Here is a 26,012-nt window from a genome sequence, read left to right as displayed (position 1 = left end):
TTTTGCACTCCATTTTGAGAAACCTTTAAGAATCTCATGTACAGATTTTGTTCTTTTATCCTAATACTTGGCCCTTCCAGAATTTCTTCTGTCTGAAGAATGTAAAACTTTTTGCAGGCTTTGTAGGAGTTGTCTGTATTGTCACAGGCCTTGTGAGAATGGTGTGGAAAGTGCTCTATAGGCTGCATACTGGAAGGCAGACCCTTTGTGTACCTGAACATTGGGGAAACCCACTTGGGTTTCCTGACCCTTCAGCTGCCAGTGATAGCAGGGGATGGAAGTTCCTTTGGTATGTGGCAACTCTGCCCTGGAAAGAGGAGTTATGTAGTAATTAATTTCACAGAAACATCATCCAGGGTGGATTTTCTTCTCATTTAGCATCAAATTGAGTACATCTCTCAAGTAAACAGTAAAATGGAGTTTGGCCCACATTTTAGAGTTGCTGGCACTACATTAGGGTGAGGAGAGCAGACAGTCGACTTCGGTATTTTATGTGAGGTGTCTAAAAGACAATTTGCTGTTGAGTAAAACAGAGCAACTTTGTCCTAGTTACTTTATGTAAAAGTTGAGTAATACCCAATATACTTAGTGCCTCACCAGTGCTAAACCTGTCAAAGACTGGGTATTCTCCAGCTAATCCCATCTGGAAAGAATAATGTTTCCAGCCACTGTGAAGTGCTGTGATTGTGCAATATCCCAGTGCTTTGTAGGTTACCTCAGAAACATAGCAAGCTTGGTGGATAGTATTTTCTTTAATGTGTTAATGTACTAGTCCCTCTGTAGAATCCTAGAATAATATGTTAAGGTTGGAAAAGACCTCTAAGATCATCAAATCCAACAGTCAAGCTAACAACACCATGTCACTAAACCATGCCCCGAAGCACCATGTCTACACATTTCTTGAACACCTGCAGGAATGGTGATTCCAATGCCTGAACTCCTCTTTCAGTAGAAGTTTTTTATCAAGCCCAATCTAAGCCTCCCCTGGTGCAACTTAAGGGGATAAACACAGAGAATGGTAGAGAAAGCAGAGAGCTTCTGGAGAAAGTGGAAGATCTTCAGAAAGCTCTTGAAAGTTTCCCTTTTGTAACTTTGCCTCAGGTGCTCATGAGAATGCCGCAAGTCTGCCAACTTCCCAGCACAGACCAGTAGATGTTGGGTCAAGTATGCAGATTGTAGAGGTATCGCTGCTTGTATTTGTGAACATGTACAATGAGATGTCTTCCTTCTTCCCCAGGTTCACAACTGATGGCATGTGATGATTGGCTCATGAAAGCAGCAGTGAAACTTTGCCTCTGTTCTAAACAGTTCCATTATTTCATGCACGCACCTATTATCCAGTGAGGAGTGGGCGTAGTCAACAGCTCCTCTCGCTATTATGATTGATTAGAAAAGTCTAGGTACTCCTTTGAGACACCTCTCAGCCCCATTAGTCAAGGTACTTGGCTGGTTTGAAGTTGAAGGCAATTTCTGTGGAGCACTGAGCTGCCTTTCAGTAAGAAAGCAAACTGTGAACAGGAAGGCCTGTGTGCTACAAGGGTAGCGTGCTAGTTCTCATGGTTAGAAACAACAGGCAGGCAAACAGGTACCCAACCAGCTACACAAGGAGAGGTAATCTCAGTCTCAGCATGCTAGGCCTGAACGAAATCAGCATTAGCAGTATATGAGAAGAAGGGTTTCACCCAAGAATAAACTATTAAGCTAGTTTACAAGCAAGGAGTATGGGAAATTCACACTGAGGAAATTAAATGGACAGAGGATTGCAGGAAGTGGTATTTTTTTCCTAGTCTTTTGTGTAGGTAACTCTGCAAATTTGTTTTCCATTTCTTTTTATAGGAAATCTTGATTACCTAATGTCTCAGGTCTGAAATTCACTGCTTCTGGTTGACCGTTTCAGGAAGTATCAGTTTTGCAATATCATAAACTTTATGAATCCATTGATAGGTTTTCTTAGAGATGTGTATTTTGCAGTTGTCCTGGTAAGCAGGCACTTGGTGCCATGGTTTAGATAGGCATGAGGTGTAGGGTGACAGGTTGGACTCGATGATCCTTGAGGTCTCTTCCAACCTTCTTGATTCTGTTCTATTCTATTCTAAGTCAGACTAGCCTCAGTACTTTGAGATTCTGATATGTAATATTTTGAATTTTTTTTTTTCTTAGAAAACTTTTTGAATTTGAAACCCCAGATTAATTGTAATCAAGAAATGTGGTAACTCACACCTAACTGTTTGTGTGGTCTCTTCACTATTAGATCAAAGAACTCATTGCTTGACTATCTGTGATCATGCCCTTGGCAATTTTGATACCTTCAGGGATAAAGACGTTACTGGACTATGCTCACAAGAGCAGAATTTAATCAGAATGAGACACACATTGACAGCTGTAAGAGCTGATTTAGGTTTGCTTTAATTACTTACTACAGATGTCATTTGTATATCTTTTATCCATTTTAGAAAATATGGGATGGCATGAAATGTGCATTTAAGTGTAGCAAGTTAACAGAAATTCTTCATAAAAAGGTGGAAGGCTATGTCTAAAGCAGGGTGACCTGAATGAATGATGTGGTAATGCGATGGTTTGTAACCACTCATTATGCTGGCAACTGTAATTTCCTAAGATGTTAGTAGTGTGGTTACTTACTGTTAATCAGTAACCTGCTTAATCGTACTGACCTTCTTGTTGTAAACCTGCCTAACTATTGTTAGTAATCAGCTTATTGTGAGGAAGCCCTAGGTATTTGTAGCAAGTTTTGTGCTGCACAAGTACAAATGTGCTTGCTTTTAGTCCTGTTGACAACTGGCTTCCTTGGCACTATTTGTGTTCATGAAATTAAACGTGGTCTCATTTACAGGTGTAATATTATTACCTGCCCATAAACATCTGTTTTCACTGTACTATTGAGCATGTGGGGGATGTTCTCGTGTGGCTAATCCTGGGATGCAATTCTGTGAGACAATTCCCTTCATTATGTTGTTTGCAGTCTACCGCACTGAATAACTGTGGCCTCAGCAGACCCTTTGGAACAGCTACTGCATATTCCTCTGAGTACACTTGAACACTTTGTCTCATGAAATGTCTGCTGATAACTGCATTTACACTGTGAGAACTGACGTTTTCTTTCCTGAACTATTTTTCTGGTTGCTAATTCATGAAGACCTTTCTTCTCCTACAGTAAGGCAGGTTTCTTTAAGGTCTTTGATAGCAAATAGTGTCAAATGATTCCTGGAAATCTATAGAAACCCTATTAATTGCATCCCCTTATTTCACATGAATCTACTGGACTTTTTCAGAAACGCTAAAAATGTTGTGGCATAACCTCCAAAAAGCTCTACTAGTTCTTCCTCGTTACATTTAGTCACGTTCATTAAGTCTGTTCTTAGTAAGGTTAGTGCACTAAAAATTCAGTGAAAAACTCAGTCTTAAGTTACATACAGGTCCCCAATGCTGCCTTCTAAAACCTTAAAAAAAATCCCACATTTTTTCTGCTACTTCCTTCCAGTTCTCAAAGGAGTTCTAGTAGTATTTTTACTTTCATAATAGTTCAGCTATTACATAATTATGTTCTTTTGGAACACTTAGTTGAGTAGTTAGATCTTAAAAATATTTGAATTTTCTGATTTGAAACCTCTTCAGTTCATCTTTACAAAAAAAAATTTAGAGGTCCTCTGCCTTCTTTCAAAGCAAATGAGATTTACTAGAGAGTCAAATATCAGTCATATGTGACTATGAATTCAATAATTTATTGCACAACTCTATTTCAGAATTATAGAATACTGACAAGCACAAGCAAGCCAACCTTGAGTTTGTACTGTAGGGTTGTAAAGTATTACTGGAGAATGTAAACTGATTTTCCTTGTTGAGGTAAGGACTGATACTTTCATGTATAATATATATACACAATGGATATTTTATTAAGTTTAAAATGTTTTAAGTTCCTATTAGTTTTTCTCATACTTCAAAAATAAAGGAATAATGATAAAATCTTCCAAACATTGTTGCATAGTTTCTCAAAATCAGGAGGAAGAAATAACAACAGATTTAGTAATAGAAGTTACTAGAAATATAAAGAAGAAAAAAAAGAAAAAACAAAACAAACCCAAACATTTCATTTGCATTCTTTGTTGTATAGTAGCTGAAGTTCTGAGTAGCAAGTTTGTAAGAAAAGGTACTAAAGCACTTCCTTCCACACTTTAATGCATGTAGGGCTACATTTTTATCTGATGTAGTAAGATTCTTTTACAGTGTATGTTTACTGTCTCAGTAAAGAAATTTGAAGATTAATATCAGCATTTGTTTAGTTATTAAGAATAATTTTACATGATCACAGGAAGAGCTCTTCAAAACGGAGCTGAAAGAACAGTTTTGGGGCTCAGTTAGACAGTAATACAAGATCTGCAGCATAATGTTATTCTGCTGACTTCTCTCTTACTGTCTGCAAGCATTACAAATCTGTGAAAGTTTAAACAGCTGCTCTCAGTGTGCTCTAGGCGTTTTGCCCTCTGTAGAGAGAGGCTTCAGCAAATGCAATGCTGTTAGTATTTTAGCTGGACAAAGCAGATTGACAGAATGCCTTATTTCCTTCAAAAGCAGTAATATTTTCTGGCCCTGGCACTCATCTGACCCATCTCTGAGATTATTCTGCTAATTTAAGTGGGCAGAAGACAAACCCCATAGGAAGAGGAGGGCAGAACTAAGCAAGTTAATTTGGCCATATTTTCTAACTGCACTGATGTCTTCCTAGCAGCTGTTCTGCTAAAAAGAATCGGAGGTCTGGCACAAAACCCCCTGGACTGTTCATTGCTATCCTAGAAAATACTGCAGGAGGAGACCCCACAAATACAGAAATATTTGATGCTACTCTAAAATCTTACCTGCTTTTGCTAGTATGCAGAAGGAGCTAGACACGTTAAGACTTCAGTACTTAACCAACACAGCATAAAGAGGTTATGGTTTATGGTTAAAGTAGTTTTGCAGTTTGTTTTATGCACTAATGTCACAGAAGACTGAAATAAAGAAGATGGATGAACTTTTTTTTTTTTTGTAGTATAAATTAATAACTTCATCTTCGTTACTGGAAAATAGACAAGATTTCTGTGCTGGAAAGACTGTTTAAAGAGGCTTAAAGTCACAACATTTTGTATCAGTAGCAGAGTGCCAAGTTTTTGATGCCTGTTTCACTGCCAGCAATGAAATAGATTCCTGGGCCCCAGGCCATCCTCTCTGTCCTTCCTTTCAGTCAGATTCATCACTGCTGGATTTCTCTTCTGAATCATCACTTTCATATTCTTCATCCTCATATCTGAAGGCATCCTCAGCCTCAGGGTCAGACTGACCTTCCTCTTCATGTTCATGGGACTGGGTGGACTCAGATCTTGGTCTTGACCAATCATTGTCCTCTTCCTCATCCTGGGAATGGCTAAGTAACAGGCCTGCCTTTGCTTCCTCCTCCTCCTCATTCTCCTCTTCCTCTTCATGGTGCTGGTGAGAGTTGCAGCTGGACTCAGCCTTCCCAGCATGGCAAGGCTGATCTATATGTAAGCCATCTCTTGCCTCTTCCTCCTCCTCCAACTCAGTGGACTGTCCATCAGGGGAGGAGGTTTTAGCACCTTTTTTCTTTTCTCCCTCCTCCTCCTCTTCCTTCTCCTCCTCACAGGACTGCTCAGACCAAGGACTGCTGTCAGCTGCTTCGTCAAAGTATTCCCTTTCCTCCACTTGATCCATGATGACTCTGAAAAGACAATTTGCATGTGTGATTTTATTTTCAGGTAAGATATTTTCCAGTAGGTTTTAAACTACTTTCAAGTGATCTAGGACAAATCCTGGTAGACTTGGCTGGGATGGAACTGGGGAAGGAAAAGGGAATGGGGGACACTAGAGTCTTCTTTTGTGCTAGAAAGCAACTCAACGCTATTGCTTATGTGTTTCAGTTTTACTATTTCTGCTGCTTTTTAAATCATAACACCTAATGGATATTGATAAGCATGTTTTATAGGGCTTATTTAAAAAAATTCAATAAAGGTAATTCAGAATTAAGTGACTTGCTAGCAACCTAACAGAATTTTTGGTGAAAGGAACAAATAAAAAATGTTATTATTCATCTTTCTTTGAATAATCCTTTATGTAACATATTCAGTGCTCTCTTCTCTTTTATGAAATAATATTTAATTCAGGAAAAAACAATTAAAAAATACATACTAACGCAAGCATTAATAAAGCTAACTAAATAGCAAATATCTACCTGGAAAATACTACAAATATGTAATTTAAAAAGAAACACCAACCCAAACATACACATCAAAAATTACTTTCTAATTACTTGGTATGTAGTGGCCAAAAAGCCCCATCAAACAACCTTCATTAACTTCTACCTTTCTCTGGCATCAGTGGAATTAAGATCTTCAAGACTGGAGAGTTGTAGCAATTTAGTTCTTTGTCCTTTCCTTGGAACAAACTCTGGACATTTCCCCAGGGTTCTCAGTCTGTCAGAATAATGCTTTTCTGCAGCTATTCTGGCATTTTTCTATAGGAAAGCCACAATGGTTATGTTACCTAAATGCATTAAATGCCTATCTTCTGATACTTTTGGTTTTGTTTCTATTAATATTGTTTCATTAATTGCATCTGGCAAGTTGAACGATTATTCACTACAGGTAAAAATGGCAAAGCAATACCTGAAAACTTCACACCAGATTTTCCTTTTCTGTACTAGTTTAAATCTGGATTGCTCTCTGTGCCTACTGGCTAACAAGAAGCTATATACTCCATATACAGGAGAAGAGGAAAAGAGGAGAAGGAAGATGTGGACATGGAAAAAAAATGCCCTAAAAAAGCAGTATTGATCCACGTTCTTACAGCACCATTTAACACATTACACAGTTGTGTATTTCTGCTTCTGCAGCTGTCAGTTCTGTTCCTCCAGGTAATACCTGAGAGGGGACTTGTCCTCCAATCTATACAGATGCCACCACCCTGCAGAGATGGCAGACCAGGAAACGCACAGAGTGAGAGCAGCCCTGCAGAAAAGGACTGGGGAGTTCTGGTGGATGAGAAACCGGCCGTGAGCCAACAGCGTGCACTTGCAGCCCAGAAGGCCACTTGCATCCTCGGCTGTATTGAAAGAAGCATGGCCAGCAGGTTGAGAGAGGTGCTTATGCCACTCTGCTCCGGTGAGACCTCACCTGACCCCCAACACAAGAAGGGCATGGACCTGACACAGCAGAGCCAGAAGAAGGGCCACAAAGATTATCAGAGGACATGAGCATCTCTCCTTGTTAGGACAGGATGAGAGAGTTGGAGTTACTCAGCCTGGAGAAGCAAAGGCTCCAGGGAGGCCTTATAGCAGCCTTCTAGTACTTACAAAGCTCTTTACTATGAGGGTGGTGTAACACTGGAACAGGTAGCTATAGAGGTGGTGGAGGCCCCATCCCTGAAACCATTAAAGGTCAGATTTGACTAGGCTCTGAGAAACCTATCTAGTCGGGGATATCCCTGCTTACTGCAGGGGGGTTGGACTAGATGATCTCTAGAGGTTCCTTCCAACCCAGTGCATCCTGTGACTCTGTTCTATATGACAAGGAAATCAGTTCCCTCTCTGGGTTTGGAAAACAGGTCAGGGACCATGCTACCAGCACATGGTTGTACTGAAATGAAGAGAGAAAAATACACTGTATCTGAGCTTACAGTAGGTACTAAGAGTACTTGAATCAGACAACATGTTCATAACAGCCATCTCGGTTCCCTGTGCAAACATACCATTAAAGATTAGTCACAAAAATTAGAAATATTTGTATGGATATGGGGCAACAGAGATTAAAACAGATGTATACTAACGTGGAAAGTATTCTTCAGGTATCTTCTAAACATGTTTGACTACAAATGTCTTACGCAGTATTTGAAGATAAGTAATACAGAAGCAAAACAACCTGAGCGACTCTTTCAAAAAGCAATGGCCTTTGTTTTACTCTTTCTTCCATTTCTTGCAACTCTTGCAAATATTCTTGCATTCTCTGCTTCTCGTAATTCCTAAAGGAAATAGAGTATAAGAAAAATTATTATTAATCTATAATACAAGAATGTTCTACAGCAGCTAAACTACTCATAACAAACTAAATATTGTCCTACTTAAAGATGCATAAAATTAAATTATCTTATGGTGGTTACAAGGTTTGGGGTATACTGTCTTACTTTCATAGCAATTGCTTGCCTGTAAGTATTGAACAAAACTGTCTCTGAAGCAATCACTTTGGATAAGTGCCTAGTGAGGTTAAGTAGAGGCTGCATGACTTTGGATTTTTAGGGGTTTTTTTATACTTAGGTTTTTGTTGTTTTTTTTTTTTCAATTTGGATACTTTTTTTTTTTTAATGAAGATTTCTCACAGATATTCCATTTGTTCTCAGCAAAATTACACAGAATACACCATAGGAAATTAGTATCCTTAAATAAAAAACAGTACTGTAAGGTAACTTTTGGTAAGCATCTTGCTACTTTACTAGTCTGTCTCACAAGAGGGGTGCCCATGTTCTGGATCCTAGTACACTTTTTTCATAGTTTGTCTACATAGCAGCATGATGAAGCCCTTGATCGATCAACTGAAGTGGTATCTCCCATTTTAGTGAGCACTAGGTAATCCAGGTGGTATGGGTTGTAATCCCTGGTATGTGACAGAGACACCTCTTTGTGATGCTGCTCCTCTGTACTGGATCAGCTCTACCATTAGTAAGCCAGACACGTTAGGGTGAGTATGAGAGCTATAAGGTATTTTACTCATCTGTCTCCTCCAGCCTCTTTCCCTTACCATCTCTATTTCTGCAATATGCTCTGCATTAAGGCAGATTATCCACCATTTTGAGGGAGTGAACTTCACTGTTGCTCGCTCAGGCAGCTTTCTGCAAACCTAATTATCTGATAGAAGAACACTTATGGTAATATACCTTATTACCTAGCCTATGCTGAAATAAGCGTCAAGTTAAGCACTTGTACCAGCCTTAATGCAGCACACTAAGGAAGTAATATTGCTTTGTAATAGACTAATTTTGTGTGGACAAGAATTAAGCTTGGCTGTTTTACAATACTCCTGAAATCTGATTAAGCTAAATACTGTAATGTGATATTCACTGTGGAATGAATTCAAATCAAATCTGTAAACACACCCACTCTCTCCCTTTAATTTCCCTCCCATGCTATTGTAACTCAAATTTTCTGCTTCTGTCCGAGTCAGCAGATCTGCCCAAGGGTACTTAAATTATAAAGCTCCTGTTATTAATGGTATCTGCTGGTTGTGTTGCAAAAGCAAGTGCACTTGAGGCACTGCCCTCTTTGACCTGCATCTTTAATGCTGCATCTCTGCTCTTCAGGAGTCTGCATAAACCCTGCTTCTCCTACACCACTGGTCCTTCCTGTGTGTGCTTTGGCTTCCACTCTCTTTGGTGAGGGTGGCAGGTGGGTATATACATATGCTGGAGAGTCACTGACTGCCCACATGGCCAAGACAAATGCTTGTCACAGTGGTGCTTCTAGTATATCCTAGCTGAGCCACAGCACTTCATACTTTCAGCACATGAGAATGCACATGCTTCCATTTCTGCTGCTTTTTCTGGTCAGAGTGAAGTAATGTTGGTGGTGAATAATCATTACTATGATGTGCAGTATTGTCTCGCAAATTTGCTTGTAACAGCCCACAGTTTAAAGTTCTATTAGGAATAAATCCACACTTTTCTATTTTAGTGACAGGGACTCCAAGTAAGTAAAATAAGAATGAAGAAACCTTTTTTGTTATCTTTCAGTTCACAGCTATGAAGACAGCCCTAACCTCTACCCTCATTTCATAAAAGTTCTCTATCTCTGTATTCTAAACCCCTTAAATTTTTGCATGGTAACTTAGAATTTGCTACTCCAAGCTATGAATCTCATAATCAGGCATATCTCACATTCACCTTTGTATTGTTTTGCCCTACTAATGCCAGTTATGGCAAATTTGACTGGTTACTGGAAATGAGGATTCATAGTTGCTGCCCCAAAATCCTGTCTCTGCATGAAGCAACAGAGCAGTCAGTGCCGTTCACCATCTCCATGTAGCTACACTATTCCTTGTCCTTCTTTTTTTCTAAACTTTACTGTTTAGTTGGTATGTCAGTTGAGAAAACACAAGACTCTCCCCATTAGCTTATAGAATACTAGAAGGTGGAACATGTAGATTGAAATCAATAGAACAGGCATCAATTTCCCAGTTGAAATACTAAATTTGGCCACTTTTTTTACTAGCTACTTAACACAGTGTATAAATTACCATATGTGTAATTAAGTCAGCTTAGACTGTGCTATTTTTTACATTGCATGTTTAACATACAATGTAGAATGAGCAATTCAGCATTCAGGGGAATGCAACAAAATACCTGAATGTTTTTAATTTTGATTTAGACATCTGAGCTAGACTCTGATGTGGGTCATTTGCCTCAGCCCGAGCTGTTACAATTTTCTGGAATTTTTTTGTCCTTTGTTTCTGCTTTGTTCTGGTCCTTTTTTGGTGTTCTTCCAGCTTTCTCTTTTCCTCAAGTGAATTCCTGGCAGAAAAAATAAACTAAGGCTGAATTCAGTTTAAGTCAAGAGCAAGACTTCAAAGGAAACTTTGACAGAAAAGATTCAAAAGAAAAACAAGGTTGGCGTAAGAGGACAGAAGGTACATGGTGTTTTAAGGGATTCAGGCATATCCTGGGGAACAGCAGTCATTTGTCCCTTTCCCATGGATGTTCTGAGATAAATGCACCATGTTTCTTGTAACAATAATATCTAGTTGTACGTTTAAATATTGTAAGGGTTATACTATAATTAACTTCTTAAACTTCTATTAATAGACTAAGTCATGTTTTTGCTGCATGGAAGAACTAACTACATTGGTGGAAATACAAAAGAAGTCTACTCTTGCACTACATCTAAAATCTAGACTGTTATCACTAAAGTAGTCACCTTATGGCTTGCAGACGTCGTCTTGTGGATTCTGTGCTTTTGGGTGGTTTAAAGTTTCCAAAGCCTGAGAGATGTGAATTTGTACTTGAATGTCTCATCTGAGTTTTACATCTTGGAGAGGTATATGGCCAGCGTGTTTCTTTCAACTTTTCTTCATCCTCTTGAATGTCCTTCAAAATTTTCCCCTTATTTGAGGGAATATATGGAGTACGAAGATCAAAAGGTTCACAGACTGTAAGGTGCTTTACTTGTTTTCGTTGCAGGAGCTGTTCCTGAAATTTTTGGTGTAGTAGATCAAAATCTGGAACACTTGATTTGGTCTTGGGTTTACATTCTGTTTCCTTTGGGTCAATGCACTTATGTTTTTTCTTTTTATTGGTATTTGTTAAAGCCAGTCTGCTGTTGGGTAGAGATGAATTAAGTAGCAACTCTTCAGCTCTCATTCTGATCCTTATTTCTCTGAGGAGCTCTTCCTCCTCTAGCTTGTCCTTAACAGATGCACTATAAACATATTTAGGAACTGGTTTTGCTCTGAACAGTTTTTTCTTTTCAGGTGCAGAAAGGTCTCTTAATTGCATTTTCCTAATTTCATTTCTTTGCTTCTCTCGTTCAATGAATTTAAATGGCTTCTGAGAAGCCAAGAGCTTGAGTTTGCTTCTCTCTTTCACAGACCTCCTGCGTTCTTCGTTTTGTTGCACAATTTCATGGTAGAGTGGAAGGAAAACAGCAGCAGGCACTGGATTAGCTCGGAATTTTTTCTGACACTCTGCTTCTTCCTCTAATTGCTTCTTCAATAAGTTATTTTCCATTTCAATCTGTGACTTTGATTTGATGTTCTGTTCTTTTTTTCTTGCTTCTCTGATAGTCATTTGGAAAGGTTTGGGCACAGTAACCTTTGGTAACCATGCTTTCTGTTTCTTACATATCATTCTGACAACGGGTGAGCTTGGTAAGCTGTGTTTGATGCGGGAGATGTAGTCTTCCACGGAGAACCCATCCCACATTTTTTCAATCCTTTCCTTAGCAAATGCAGATGATCCAGTTTCATTAGTGCTTTTTTCAAATGCTAATTCTCTGTCAGACCCATCAGATAGACTTGATCTTAAGGGATCACTTAAGTCAGAGTCTGAAAAGGACCTGGGCAAATTTAGAGACTGATAGGAGCTCTTCTCCCAAGTTGGCCTTTAAAAAGGGAAAATAAAGTTGGTTTGAGTCCAGTCTGACGCTGATCTAAAGCCAGAAAGTTCTACTTGGAGGTATTATCATTAGAAACAAAACTGAACTGCACTAGTGAGGAGGAGGAAAGGGTGAAGGAAAAAAAGCCCATTGGGCACTCACACCAGACCATAGTTTTAAGTATGTGCTAATCATGAACAAGTCAGCTCTTCTTAAGGAAAGGCACCATGCTTTACTGAATGTTACTTGGACTCTGCTGCACAGGTGTAAATTACACAGCCCCTTAGCAAGGTGAAAAGCTGGTTTTATTATTAAAACTAACATTTCTGTAATTATCTGCTTATAGGAAATGGGCAGAGTAACGCTTTCCAGCCTCAGGAAAATACCTGCTGTTTTACAGATGTCTGCAAAGCATTTGAGACTCTTCAGCTAAAAGGTACCTACACCAAACTTACCTACAACGTGCATTAGGATCAGCACTTTTCTTGTCCAAAGGTTGTACTCCTTGTAAATACAGTTTATTCTGATACATACTTTCTAATTTTGCCATGGTCTCCAGGTGAGCATTCTTCAGCTCTTCTAGCTTCAAGTAATACTCTTGATTTGAATTGTACATTCTGGACAAGTCTATCCACTTGTCAGAGTCTCCATTTAGAGAGCAGGTCTTCTTGTTGTTGGTATTTGTATCCAAATCAAAACTGTCCTAGAAGAGATGTTTGTAAAGATTTCTGACTATTAGAAGGAAAGGGTGATCAAGGTTCTTAATGTTGCTCATTAATGCCAATGAATTACACAGTAACACCAACAGATACAAATGTTAACACAGTCGCATGGAATCATCTTACTTCATAGTAACTTATATCCTAAGGGTCCTATTTAAAGCATGTAAAAGGCCTAAGTCTGGCCCTGTAATCAACATATTTATACCAGGAAATATGATCAAAAGGATGTGACAAAAGAAAAAAATGGTTTGTAAAGTGTAATTTTTCCTTGACTGATTACTCCAGAGCCCTCAAAAAGCCTTTATTTGAAAACAAACCAGCAGAACCTTCTCTGCCTCCCATTTCCAGAAGCATACTAAAAAGTCATTAGATATCATGTGTATAAGTGTTCAGTCCTGTTTCCACAACTTACTGTGAAATGATTCTGCACAACTGGAGTTCCAGTACTGTTTGGCAGCTGGTGACAGTAAATATTTTTAAACCTGACACAAGTTAGGGAAGTTATTAAAACCAGTTTAGTCTGTATTACAAAGGCTCCCTTTTGGTTATTTTTAAGTACCACATTACAACAACAAAAAAAAGGTCATTTTTTTATCAAAAAATGAGACTAATCCTTTTCCACATAGAAGTGTTTCAGTAAGCTTTGATATTCTAAAAAAAGGAGGAAAAAAAATCTTGTCTATGTTTGCTCATGTTTTCACTGAAAAAAATCGCTACCTTATTTCCTCCTGTGGTGCAGTGACCTGGCAGCATATGCATTACACGATCAAAGAGGCAAATTGAAAAAGCAGTTACACCACGCCCAACGACAAGCGCTGTCCGGCTCTTCCTAATCTGCTCTGACACTGTGTAAACCTCCTCTTTCAGGTCTCGACCGCAGATCCATCCAAGCGTCTTCCCTGGCCTTGGACATCTGCTCTTCCGACGCCGGGGCTCATTAAGAGATCGGTGCTGCACACGCGCTGCGGCAGGTCCATCTGTCGGGTTTTCCTACATCTGTCTGTGTGTGCGCGGGCCAGGCTCAGGCCTGCCGAGTCTCTAGGTTGCCAAACAACCCCTAACGGCCACTGCCCGCTGGGGCCCGGGGAACTCCCTTCCACCCGCCTCGGCCCCAGCAGTACCTGGTTGGCGGCGGGCGGCGGCCCCCGCTCGTAGAGCGCGGCGGGGGCCCGGGTGCGCGGGTCGAGCGGAGTGCGGAGGCAGGAGGCGGCCAGCCGCGCCGCTTGGTGTGCAGCCTCCATGGCGCCCGATCTCCGGGGTCGGTGGGCAGGGAGACGACGGAGAAATTATGGAAACACGTGAGCCCTGCTGCCGTCTCCCGCTCCGCCTCCGCAGCGCGGCTGGAGGCGGGCGTTGGGCGGAAGAGGAGGGATTTAGCCGCCGCCCGTGCCTGCGGTTTGGTTGGATGTGCTGCCGGGAGCGGCCGCGCGGCTCGGGGCGGGGAACGGGCTCTACCCGCCACAAGTTGGCTTGTGGCTGCGGAAGACGAGGCCGATGGTGCTCTGGAGTCAGCGCGACCCTTCTCCCAGCTACTCCTCGGTTCTTGAGCGGCCCTGTCCTGGAGTGCCAGGGTCTTGGGGCTAGAGCTCGGCTCTATCACCTCTCTGAATCTTCAGCACTTGTTCACTGTTGTGCTCGTCTATATGCTGTCTCTGCTGATACGTACGTAATTTTTCCGGGATTTTAGTAGAAACCTGCGATTTTCTCCTTGACAAGCACACATTTTTTGCTTCTCTGATAATTGAATATTATTAAATCTTTTTCTGTCCTAAACTCCAGACTTCAAGTAAGCAATTACAGAAAAACAGCAACCCCGGATCAGTGGGAACATTTTTCTACCTCTGAAGCAAGGCAGTAATAATTCTGGACCTATATATTATAGTACACTAGCAACATTTTTATGTAAAGAAACAGATGGAAAGATTACATCGCCAAGTAGTTGTAAGTCTTGTCAAGAATTGGAAGTTTGCAATGGTGGGTAAGGAAAGCTTTCATCAAAGCTACTAACTAAACTAAGAGGTCATTCCTGGGGGGTGAGGTATCATTTGCAATTTTAAAACAGCCAACAGATAATTAATGCACTAGTATTTAAGTTATCCTGAATGCTTTACTTAGGGTCATAGTTAAATATTTCAGCAATAGCTGGTCAACAAAGTGGTGGAAGTTTCCTCAAAAGCTATAGCTCCAACCAATCACAAATACAAATGAGTCCTGAATGAACCAGTCTCCCAGAGGATTCTGATCATCTCAGTATAGCAATGACAAAAATGACAGGGTTAGTTTGAAATCTTATGCTGAGAATTAAAAGTTGAAAAATGTTTATTGTAAACCACACAACATAAAATTAAGAACAGGTTAAATTAACAATCCTGGGGCAGCTGGGATTTTTCTGGTAGCTGAGAATCCATTACAGCTCACCTAAACAACGTGACTCCAACCAATAATGCAGTGACATGAACAAGCATGCCCATTTCCTTCAGGTATTAACAGGTTTTGATGTGTATTCTATGACTTGTTTTAGAAAACTGTACTTTGTGATTATAAAATGGCATACTTCTTTGACTTAGCCAGTTTGGGGTGCACAAACTGATTTGAGGGGTGGAAGGTGTTTGTGGATGACTTAAGATGTCTGGAAGTTTCACCCCTGGATGTTTTCCTAAACAGAACATGAAGCAGTGGAAGCAACCAACAGAGAACAGAGATTATAGTAAGCCCTGTGTCACACATGCCTAACTGTAGTAATACTATCCTTGTCCATTTTTATAACTAGGTTTAGATTTGACACTTGCACTTTGCTATTGGATGGAGTACAAAAAATAGGGTATAGAGACTGCCCTTTGCAATACTCTGGATTATGTGAAGGTGTCAGTGCAGACTTCAGGAGCCAAGACAGAACAGGGAAAGCAATACTAGTCTCAAGTGCTACCAGTGTGAAGGTGGTACTTCTTTGTTCTAATCAGTCACAGTTAAGGGAAGTAACAATGTTCCAAAACTCTTAAGAGCAGCAGCTCTATGCTGGCATTTAACTACAGTGCAAATTCAAGGGTATTTTTTATATGAGGGGATACCAACTAGAACAGAGGAAGTTTCCACCTCAACATCAGGAAAAACTTCTTTACTGTGAGGGTGACAGCCCTCAAACAGGCTGCTCAGAGAGGTTGTGGAGTTTCTTTCGCCACAGACCTGCAAAACCTGCCTCCGTGTGTTCGTGTGTGGACTGCCCTAGGTGATCCTGCTTTGGCAGGAGGGTTGAACTAGATCTCCATTGGTCCCTTCCACCCCCTACCATTCTCTGATCTTACAACAGATGTTAAACATTTCAGAAGTAAGTATGAGCACATAGCACAGAAAAGCAAACAAAGTTTAACTTATATCTAGCAAAATTACAAACCAAAGACTCAGGCAAACTACTGCATCTTTATTCATAAACAGCAGTTCCTTTGTGAAAACTTTAAGTTAATGTGGTAAAAGCACACAAGACTTTGTGGACTTTGAGACAATTCACACAGGTGCTTCTGGTGAGGAAACCATATTCCAGACTACAGGGAAGGAGCGCTAGGGCACAGTTCCCACTTCCTCTATTCAGCTTACCGAGTGTTCACCTGCAAAGAGACCACAGACAGCTGTAGTAAGTCCACAGGATACATAGCAATTACTTCTCTGAGGAGACTTGATTTTTAGTCACTTTTAACTCCTTACTTTAAGGTACAGTATTTATAATGCAATTAATTTTGTTCTAGTGGCTGTTAAGAGGCCAAACTGAGAATGCTACACAATAATTATACTTTGAAGTGCTGCAAATTACATGGCAATGAGTCTGGTCCTTGTGGAAAAAAGATCAAACAAAGCCCAATGCAAAAACTACTCACCACATCATCAATCTTAAGAATACTGCGCACAGTTTCTGTCGCAAGAGTCAATGCACTCAAAGACACGAGCAGTGGCTGGACAACCAACTCCTCGAGGATGTTGGAAATGCCACCCTGTGAAAACAAGTAGCTTTTACTTTGTGCAAGTCAAACTACAGTTAGATTTAGCAGGACAGTGAACTTTGATCTATCAAAGGGCTTGTACTCTTCCGTCCTCAACAGGCATATTACGGTTCTCCTCAGCACTTGATACATTTGTCAAAATTAGCCAAGATAAACATAGTTATGCCAGCTTAAACATGGTGACAATTTAAAAGAAACTATCCCACTGTGCTACTCCTAACAGAAGCCACTTCTACTGCAGATAATACTTATGGATCATTTTACATCAATCTACTGCTGACGCCAAAAATTCCTTGTCCTGTGGGTATGACATTTCAGTATCCACTATTATCAATACCTCAGGCTAAGCTGTTAAAGCCTCAAAAGAGCAAGGTAGGAATCATCTAACTTTGGGTTAGAAAAGACCGTTGTAGGCCATTTAGTGTAACCTCCCTTCAGCAAGCAGGAACATCTTCAAGTAGAACAGGTTGCTCAGAGACCCATCCAACCTGACCTGGAACGCTGCCAGGGATGGGACACCTAACACCTCTCTGGGCAACCTAGGACAGTCTTCAGTCCAGTGCAAATCTTCCTTCTTGATATAAAAGCATCACCCCTTGTCCTGTCACTATAGGCTCTGCTACTATGTCTATCTTCATCTTTCTTTTAGGTCCATTTAATTTCTGAAAGGCCTCAATAGGGTCTCCCTGGAGTCTTCTACCCTTGAGGCTGAACAACCCCAATTCTCTTAGCTTTTCATCATGGCAGAAGGGTTCTAGCCCTCAACACTAGTAATCTACCTCAGCCTAAGTTTAGAGAGAAAACCATTAATGAGACACAAATTTACCCTCTACTTAGTTCTGTTCTAATGCCAAGCACTTTCCATGCCTAAGTATTTTTTAAGCTGTACTATGCATATACAACTCCTTGTTACCTTCCTGACATTAATGCCAGCAGTCTTCTCTCCTTGAGCATGTCTGTTTCTCAGCTCTGTCACCGTTGAGATTGGGTTGAGACCTGCATTTTCAGCCAGTGTGGACGGTATGACCTCCAGTGCGTCTCCATAGGCCCGGACACAATATGAATCCATGCCCCTCAGTGTGCGTGCATACTCATTCAAGCGCAGAGCCAGCTCTATCTCTGGTGCTCCACCTCCTGCAATTAAAGCTCTGAGGACAGAAATTGAAATCAAGATTCATTTCACATAGGTGCACAAATAATTTGCTTTCTACATTATCAACACTCTAAATGACTCTAACCAAATGGAGACCTTACCTTTTCTTAACTAAGCATCTTATGACACACAAGGCATCATGAATTGAACGCTCAGCTTCTTCTAGAACAAGTTTGTTGGATCCACGTACCACAATGGTTACAGTTTTGCCAGGATTTGTACAGCCTGTGATCTAAAACATAAAATCAAATACTGTGACTGGAAAGACAAGTTGGCATTTGCAAGTTCTACAACAGTACCAGCATCTGGCTAAGCAAAACCACCACCTTTCCCAAGCTGTTGGCTACTGAGGGATTAGCAGTATGTCCTTATATGTAGTAACTCCAGTAGTAAAAAACCCATTATTTTAATAACTGCTAACTAGTTGGTAAGTGTTAAGTAGGTGTTAACATTTTGTAACTCACCTTTATTAGTTTCCCAGAACCATTCAAGTTGACTTCCTCTGCCAGCTCGGCAGATCCCAGCATGTCAGGAGTAAATTGGTCAATATGAGCAACAGGCTTAGTTCCAATTGTCTGAAAAAATAATGAAAAAACCCCAAACTTCAGAACCTGAACAGCAGTGAGCAAGTATACACTGCATAGTCCTGTTCTGTGTAGCACATGGAAATGCAGTTAGGAGAGCGGCTTTTACATCTATTCCAAATCTTTCTTGAAATATGACTGCTCAATAGAACAGGCATTTTTTTCAGGGAAACGTCTGCTCTTATGTTATGGTCAGAACATGAAACCTGTGAAAGTGTCATAACAATCTTGCGCTGGTTGGGTATTTAGTTTTGGAGTGACTTTAAATACTACTGCTACTTTAATGGCCATTTATGTAACTCACTTTACCTTGCATATAAACTCAATGTCATCTCTTTCAATGTCTTTAACCACCATGATCTTCATTTTGTTCAGAAAATGGAGAGCTAGGTCACTAAGAGCATCCCTAAAAACAAGAGGGAAGTAGTCAGTCCCCAGTGCTAATTTAGTAACCGGACCATACTAGCCCGTTGTATGCTTCTTACCAGCAGTGCTGAAATTCTTCAGACTAGAACTGGGATTGTCATTAAACTCAAAACATACACAATACTAGGGCTTTCTAAATGTACAGGCACTGTTAATAGCCAGACTGACACTCTGCCAAGTGTGACTTTGGCTTCAATCTTCCATGTATTACAAACAACTGATTGATCCCCCAAACACAAACAGTAAGCTGGTATTAACGTACCGCAGAATGGACTTCTGAATCAGCAGCACATTGCATCCAGCCTTCTTAATTTGCTTAACTAAATTTAGAATGTAGGCTCTCTCCTCTCGCAGCACTCTGTCCATTTGAGCATAATCAGAAACAACTATCTGGTTGTCCATCTAGTTGAAAAAAGAAATTGGCAAGATGTTCCTCGTGCTTTAATAGACTAATTCAAAGCAAACAAGCATGCTAGTAAAACATGTCTATTAGTGTGATTTTATGAGAAATACTGGACTTTTGAACTTTTCTTATACTAACTATAAGATCTGTTTTTTATCTATATATTACCCAGCAGACCTTCATTACAGCTGTGGAATAGAAATGACATTACACATCTTTTACAAAAAAAGAAGTGTTACTACGTTTGCAACTCCTAGGTCCTAGAGGAAAAGGTTTCACTTTAGTCATAGGTTAACTTACATCTGTCTTTGGAGCAGACAAGCAGAACTGAATTAGGCCAATTTTGGCTTTTTCCACTCTGGTTACACCAGTATTTGCCACCTTCTGAGTCAGGACTAGTCCTTCAACCAGTTCACAATCATCAATTGTGCCTCTGGAAACAAAAAACAAAAAAGAATCCATGACTCCTGCACTTCAGGAAGCTGATTTCAGAGACAAAACTTGTCTAGTTACAAATTGTTTCTTACCCCAGCTTCTTAACAATTTTAATATCTCTGAGGTCCACGCTACTAGCTGTAGTTGGGTCAATCACCTTCATCACTGCATCCACACTCATTGGAGAAAGTAAACTAGAATACTGACACACAACCTGAAGGATTTAACAGCAAACAAAAAAGTAGTGAGATATTTAACACTGATAAACAACAATTTCAAAATAATAGTTACTGTTATCTTAGTGTTTGACTTCTGAATTATGAAACAAAGCTCCTTTTCCATCAGTCCATCAGTCAAATGTTTTAACTTGGTATCTTCTTAAGGGCTACTCAAAGGAAACAAAGCTACTTTGGTGGGAAAACATATGTGTAGGGACTTAGAGAAGAAACCTGAATTTCTTTCTTATGACTCTTAAAGTAAGACTTTTGAGAGCTTCCCAGATTACTCCATTGGAAGGGAAACTAGCACACTTCACCATATTTTGATTCTGTTTCAGAAGAACAACTGCATCCACAACCTGTTTGAAAAGGCTCCCGTTTTTCTACTGCTGTTTTCAGTTGAAGCGTCTTTAAATTTTACACTGTGGCAACATCAAAGACCAGTAAGTATTTCAGAGTGAAATTCAGTTTGAGTGCTTTAAGGTGCATCAACCACAGCTGCTGACAAGTTAGTCAAAGAGAAGGCAGCCAATATCTGAAAACTAACTAGATTTGTGATATGCAGGTATTTTTAGTAAGTGAACAGTAGCAGAAACTGGGAAACACTTAAGGCTCAAATAGTCTGGAGGTACCAATTCAAATGTCAATCATACCTTTGAATTCAGCGAAGTAGTTGCACTGTTCAGCAAGGTTTCCCTGTCACTCAGTTCAACTGGCTGTGCCATGTTGTTCAACACCTCAATACCTTTATCCAAAGCTTTCTGGAATGACTCTGAAATGATGGTGGGGTGAATTCCTGTGGACAGCATAGAAAGGTTGTTAGGATAGTTGGGATTTCAAACTGCGCGTTTCCGATTGGTTTTGTTTAGTGGTTTGCTTTTTTAACTCACCCTCTCTTTCTATTTTAAGACTAATTGTGTCAGAATAAATTTGAGATATTTCAGCAAAGCGTGTTCTTCAAGAATAACTTATCTCCCTTATTCCTTTCTACTGTTAAAGCTGAGAGGAAAAAAAAAGTTATAATGCCTCTAATAATTTGACCTCACAGCCAAGTACAGCACATTTCCCTGCAGTGTCTGACATCCCAGAACAGTGTTTCTCAAAGTTTTCTTTACCTTAACATTCTTAATGCTGCCACTGTTCCAGTAATACCTAAAAGGAGCCCAGCAATGGGCTTTTCAGATTTCAGATTTTCAAAGACTGGTTACCCACACGAAGTTCCCTGGTTTCTCTGGAGTTTGTGATGTATCCTTTTATTGTTTCAAAGTAGGCAGCTTCTAACAGCCTCTTATAGTAGAATATGTCAGGCTGCTGGTCCAGCAGTACCAGGTGAGGAAAGTAAACATAGATAGGGGCCAGAAAGAGGACCAGTAACATGGTGTATACTGAGATAAGGCGAGTTTAAGCAGACTGCCATCAAGTCTGGATCTGAGACAGAAAAGAACTCTGCAGGTCCAATCACCCGTGCTCCATTTCCAGTGCACACAAAAGCTGAAGCATTATGTGGCTGGACAGCTGAAGGAACTCCTGAGCTAACAGGACAGAAACTTTACTACTGTGTTCTGCAATTCATGTCTTTTCCTGACCAACCTTTCACAAGGCCCCTATAAGAGATGGGAGGCAGTACGTTTGTAGAATCACTGGTCCTGTACTTCATTTATATTTTCATATTGCTATCTCTGTCCATGTGAGAAATAGAAGTATAACTCAAGTGAGTTTTTAAAAGGCAATTATCATCACATCATGTAGGCATAATTTCTTCTATCAACTAAAAATGAAAGGTTGAAACGGCTTTTAATCAAAAGTGGGACATGAGTGAAACCTCATTGCAAAGACTCAAAGCACCTTTCACATCTCAACTAAACACAGGTACTTTGAACTTCATTATACATGTGCAAGCAGAAAGACGACTTAATTACCTCCAGTTATGCTTTCATGTTAAATATATGTATTTACCTTTCTGAAGAAGTCTGGAACAGGCATCCAAAAGAGCTCCAGCAATAACAACAACTGATGTAGTGCCATCACCAGCTTCAATATCTTGTGCTTTTGATAGCTCTACTAACTAAAGGGCAAATTAAGACTTAAGTTTATATACTGCTACTTAATTGCAAACACTGACAAGTACCAAAAAAAAGAGATAGTCAAGAATGCAGCACTACTGAAATTAACTTTGCTATCAGGATTAATCAAATCATCTCAAATTTTGAGTCTGTACCTTTTGCCCCTTCCTTCCCACATCTGTAAACCTATCTGGCTGAAATACAGCTACAGTAAAAGAAATCCCTTACCAAAGTTTTTCTCACAAGCTTAAAATTGATCCACTCTCTAATGGATCTTCTTTTTCCTCTCCTGTAAGAGGGTCACAGGAAGCTCATTTCCATCTCCAACCACAATCAAATCTAAGAAGTCCACATTTCTTGAAAGAGCAGGGTACTGTGTTCTTGTATCACCTGACCATGGCGTAATTCGTTCTCTTGTCTCCCAACAGTTTAGGACATCACTGACTTTTCTTCTTAGATGAGGGAAGGTTTGGGCTAGATTCTTTTAAGACACATTCAGAGGGATTATGCATATGGAATACCAAAATAAGGACCTGGAACAATTCAATGCATCTCACAATTAAAATAAGCGATCCAGGGGCATGCTGCACAAAAATTGCTGTCTCTAGTGGCTAAAGCTCCTCAAATCCATGTGAAGTATCACCACATTTTTTTTGTGCCAGATATTAAGCTATATCCTGTATCACTGTCTGAGCAGTGTAAAGAACCACTCACCATTTTGGCTGCAGGGTGCAGAACTTGCATTTGTTTCAGAATAGTAGCACCATCATTAGTGATTGTCACATCTCCTTTAGCATCCTGTATCTGGGAAGGAAAATGAGAAACACAGTTCTAAGCAGTCATGTCATTGTGTATCTTTAACTTGATGTTTACAGTAAAATATTTTTCCTGACATGTTTTCTCAAACTGAAATGTGCATTTAGTTCACATTTCCCTTAAATAAATGAATTTTGGGAAAGAATTTCAAAGCAAATGATGACATATCCCATATAAACCAGGCTGACTTCACAGTATCTCCCAGTAAACAATGTTTTACGATTTAAGTATAATGATTACCATTTTATCCATTCCCTTTGGTCCAAGACTTGTTCTAATTGCATCGGCAACAGCTAGGAAAAGGAAAAGGAAAACATTTTGCAAGCTGATCTTAAGAGCTACAAGCACTCCATCTGTCATTCTAAATACCTCTTCTGAAAAGAAAAGCATCTCCCAGAATTAACCAGTTCCTTGTTGCTTTGCCAGCGCTAAATCAATCCTAACAGTATGATATGAAACACTGCAATATCAACACTGAGTACAAAACTGTTTTTAAAAGTAATTAACATCCGATCGCTTGACTGCAGCCATTTTAAACCTGAGGGGTAACGCAGAAATCTTTTATGTCAAATAATCCGACCAAGGCTGACGTCAAATGTCAAATATAGCACCCCCCAACACGCACTGACCCCAGGCCTGGGGAGCTCCCCGTAAGAATCACCCGCTCATATAGGACCACCTTTCACTAACACAGAACTGAACTTGCCCCGCTGGGAGAGCGACGACGGAAATGTCCGCACTTAAATGCGGTCCCAGACCAGAGCGATGCACGTTCCACAGTCGAGCCCCAGCACTAAAAGATACCGTCCACCCCGCACCGTCCCTCCCCGCAGGGGCCTGTTAACCAAGAGCAGGACGCTGGCTTGGGGCGGAAGAGCTGCCGCTCCCCGAGAACTGCCTCTGGGCCCGGCCTAGCCCTGAGCTGCCTGCGAGAGACAGGTCAGCGGCCGCCTCCCCTCCGTACAAAGGAGGAGCAGAGCTCCCCCACGGCTGCATCCCGCCGCACCTCACCTTTGCCAGCGGAGATGTTGCTAAAGCGGATCTGGGAGGGCTTGTCCCGGTCCTGGTAAGTGCCCTTGGCCCGGCTGCCCGCGCCACCGTGGGCCTTGGCCCCAGTGTTCTCCGGCATGGTCGTCCGCTGCCGATGGACACGGATAGACTCCACGGAACAGATCACCCGCCGGGAACCTTCCAGAAGACACCACTGTTCTCCGCCACCACAGAACGCGCCCGGGTCCTTCTGCTCGGCGCAGGCGTGACGTCACGCGGGCTGCCCGTGATGCGCCTGAGCCCTGGTAACACAAAAGAGAAAGCCCTGCCTGCTAGTGAACGCAAGGACACCTAAAGACGTCTAGTGACGCGTCTAGCAAGAGAGGCGCGGGGCCTTCAGGGAAGTTTCCCGCCCAGAGGGGCGGTGCTCCCAGGGCGGCACTGCGCCAGTGGTGGGGCTGGGCCCTCGCCTCCACCGCTGGGGGGCGTAAGGGTGCGGCCCGCGTGAAGCGTTAAGGCCGGATGTGGTAGGCGAGAGCTGAGGGTAGGCGTATGGGTGTCGAGAGTGTGTAAGCGGTTACGTCACCTGCGGCCGCTAGCCTCGGGCAGTGCGGTTGGGAGTCCTGGACTGAGTGAGGGTTTGTGTTATCTGTGGCTCCTCAGTCCAGGCGACTGCTTCCCACGAGGGGAAGCCGGGTCACGGAGGTGCAGGGGAGCTGAGGGATGTGTGGATTTCTTCCTCTGGGTAGTGAATGGTGGCAAGGAGGGTGCTCTGAGGGAAAGTGTTTTCTGCAGACAGCTGTGGTTGTGAGAGGTTATCCGAGGGCTGGAACACCTGTGATGTGAGGACAGGCTGAGATGGTTGTTCAGCCTGGAGATGAGAAGACTCGAGGGAGACCTTCTTGAGGACTTCAGTACTTAAAGGGGGCCTCTGGGGACGGGTGAGGACAGACTTTTTAGCAGAGCCTGTTGCAACAGGACAAGGGGAGATGACTTTAAGAGAGGGACACTTAGGGAGGAATTTACACTGAGAGTGGTGAAACAGTTGCCCAGGTTGCCCAGAAGCTGCACAGCTGTTAGAAATATTTGTCAGGTGACTGTTACAAAGCAACTGATACTAGTGCCATTCTAACCACTAGGGCAGCATAGCTGTGTCCTTTCTGGTCTGACCCAGGGCTGTCAGTTTGCATTTTTTTCCCTGCTGCCATTGCAGCTGGTTTAAATAGGTTTTGAGCACCCATTTTTCTTAACTTTTGCAAAACCTGTTACTAAAAAGGATTTTAAGCAGCAGCTTTATAGCAAGTGAAGTTAGACAGCTTTGAATTACAGGAAAAGAACACAAACAATGTATATTTCTTTGTAGCACCCTGATCTTCCCACGTGTCTGAGTGACTTATTTCAGCTTCTATCAGCATTGGATAAAAGGTAGGCTTCTTACCAATAAAAATAATGGTGGAGCTAAAAGATAGCTTATACCTATTAGGTTGACCTTCCCTGAATTAAAACCATCCTTAAAACCATCACAGTTGTATTGCTATAAAAGTTTTTGTACACTTGTTTTTTGGGGGATTTCTCAATAGCTACATAAATCAATGTTTTTCCCCGTGAACAGAATACAGGCATAATAATATGTTTAGATGCAAAGTTGGGTTAATTTTTGTACTGTTTTCAGATTAAGACACAGCAGCTCAAAAGAGCTCTTGACTGAAACAGGAATGGCAAGTCCTTATCTAAACCATATACATTATATGGCACACCTCTGACTGGATGTGAAAAGTCAGGTTTTACATTGTTATGAATGAGGGAGTTAGATCAACAAGATTACTGTCATGCATATTATATAAAACAGGTGTAATGCAGTTTAACAAGGCTTGAATGCAGGTTTTGCTATTAGTATGAGGAAAAAACATGCAAAGGAAAATGGTTTAAAATCGAGGTAGAGTGATTTACACAGAGACCAGAGACTCAGCAGGTTAAGAGAGATCCTCCCGTTGAGTCATGAAATTCAAAGTGTACCCTCTTGCTTCCTAAACTCCTCAGAGGAATTCAGGTGCAGCTGGATGCAACTTTA

General features: G+C 41.1%; 2 protein-coding genes across 2 annotated transcripts; both read right to left on the bottom strand.

The window, feature by feature from the left end:
- Window positions 1-5,231: 5,231 nt before the first annotated feature.
- Window positions 5,232-14,102, bottom strand: FAM161A (FAM161 centrosomal protein A). The gene is given in 7 exon segments (XM_054383649.1): window positions 5,232-5,728; window positions 6,369-6,520; window positions 7,923-8,022; window positions 10,393-10,560; window positions 10,964-12,145; window positions 12,580-12,842; window positions 13,983-14,102. Coding segments are annotated over 7 exon segments (2,481 nt in total). The 3' UTR covers window position 5,232.
- A 2,162-nt stretch (window positions 14,103-16,264) lies between these two features.
- On the bottom strand, window positions 16,265-24,156 carry CCT4 (chaperonin containing TCP1 subunit 4). Its single transcript, XM_054383871.1, has 14 exons — window positions 23,963-24,156; window positions 23,192-23,244; window positions 22,850-22,939; window positions 22,029-22,137; window positions 20,726-20,868; window positions 19,947-20,068; window positions 19,720-19,852; window positions 19,279-19,418; window positions 18,900-18,996; window positions 18,471-18,581; window positions 18,108-18,238; window positions 17,767-18,001; window positions 16,731-16,844; window positions 16,265-16,463 (listed from the first exon to the last, which is right to left on the bottom strand). Exons 1-14 carry the CDS (start codon window positions 24,078-24,080, stop codon window positions 16,449-16,451), a joined length of 1,611 nt encoding a protein of 536 aa, XP_054239846.1. The 5' UTR covers window positions 24,081-24,156; the 3' UTR covers window positions 16,265-16,448.
- Between the last annotated feature and the right edge of the window lie 1,856 nt (window positions 24,157-26,012).

Source organism: Indicator indicator, chromosome 9 (genome assembly GCF_027791375.1).
Source record: "Indicator indicator isolate 239-I01 chromosome 9, UM_Iind_1.1, whole genome shotgun sequence".
Classification (NCBI taxonomy): Eukaryota; Metazoa; Chordata; class Aves; order Piciformes; family Indicatoridae; genus Indicator; species Indicator indicator.
The sequence above is the reverse complement of the archived record's forward strand: the minus strand, read 5'-3'. Positions and strand labels throughout refer to the sequence as shown.

What these genes read in the sequence shown, in the direction of transcription:
- CCT4 (XM_054383871.1), bottom strand. Translation starts at nt 24,080, where the DNA reads ATGCCGGAGAACACTGGGGCCAAGGCCCACGGTGGCGCGGGCAGCCGG. An exon ending in TTCCAGACTTCTTCAGAAAG is followed by an intron (nt 20,869 to 22,028) that starts GTAAATACATAT and finishes TGCTGTCCACAG; the next exon opens with GAATTCACCCCACCATCATT. An exon ending in AAAATTGTTAAGAAGCTGGG is followed by an intron (nt 19,853 to 19,946) that starts GTAAGAAACAAT and finishes TTTTGTTTCCAG; the next exon opens with AGGCACAATTGATGATTGTG.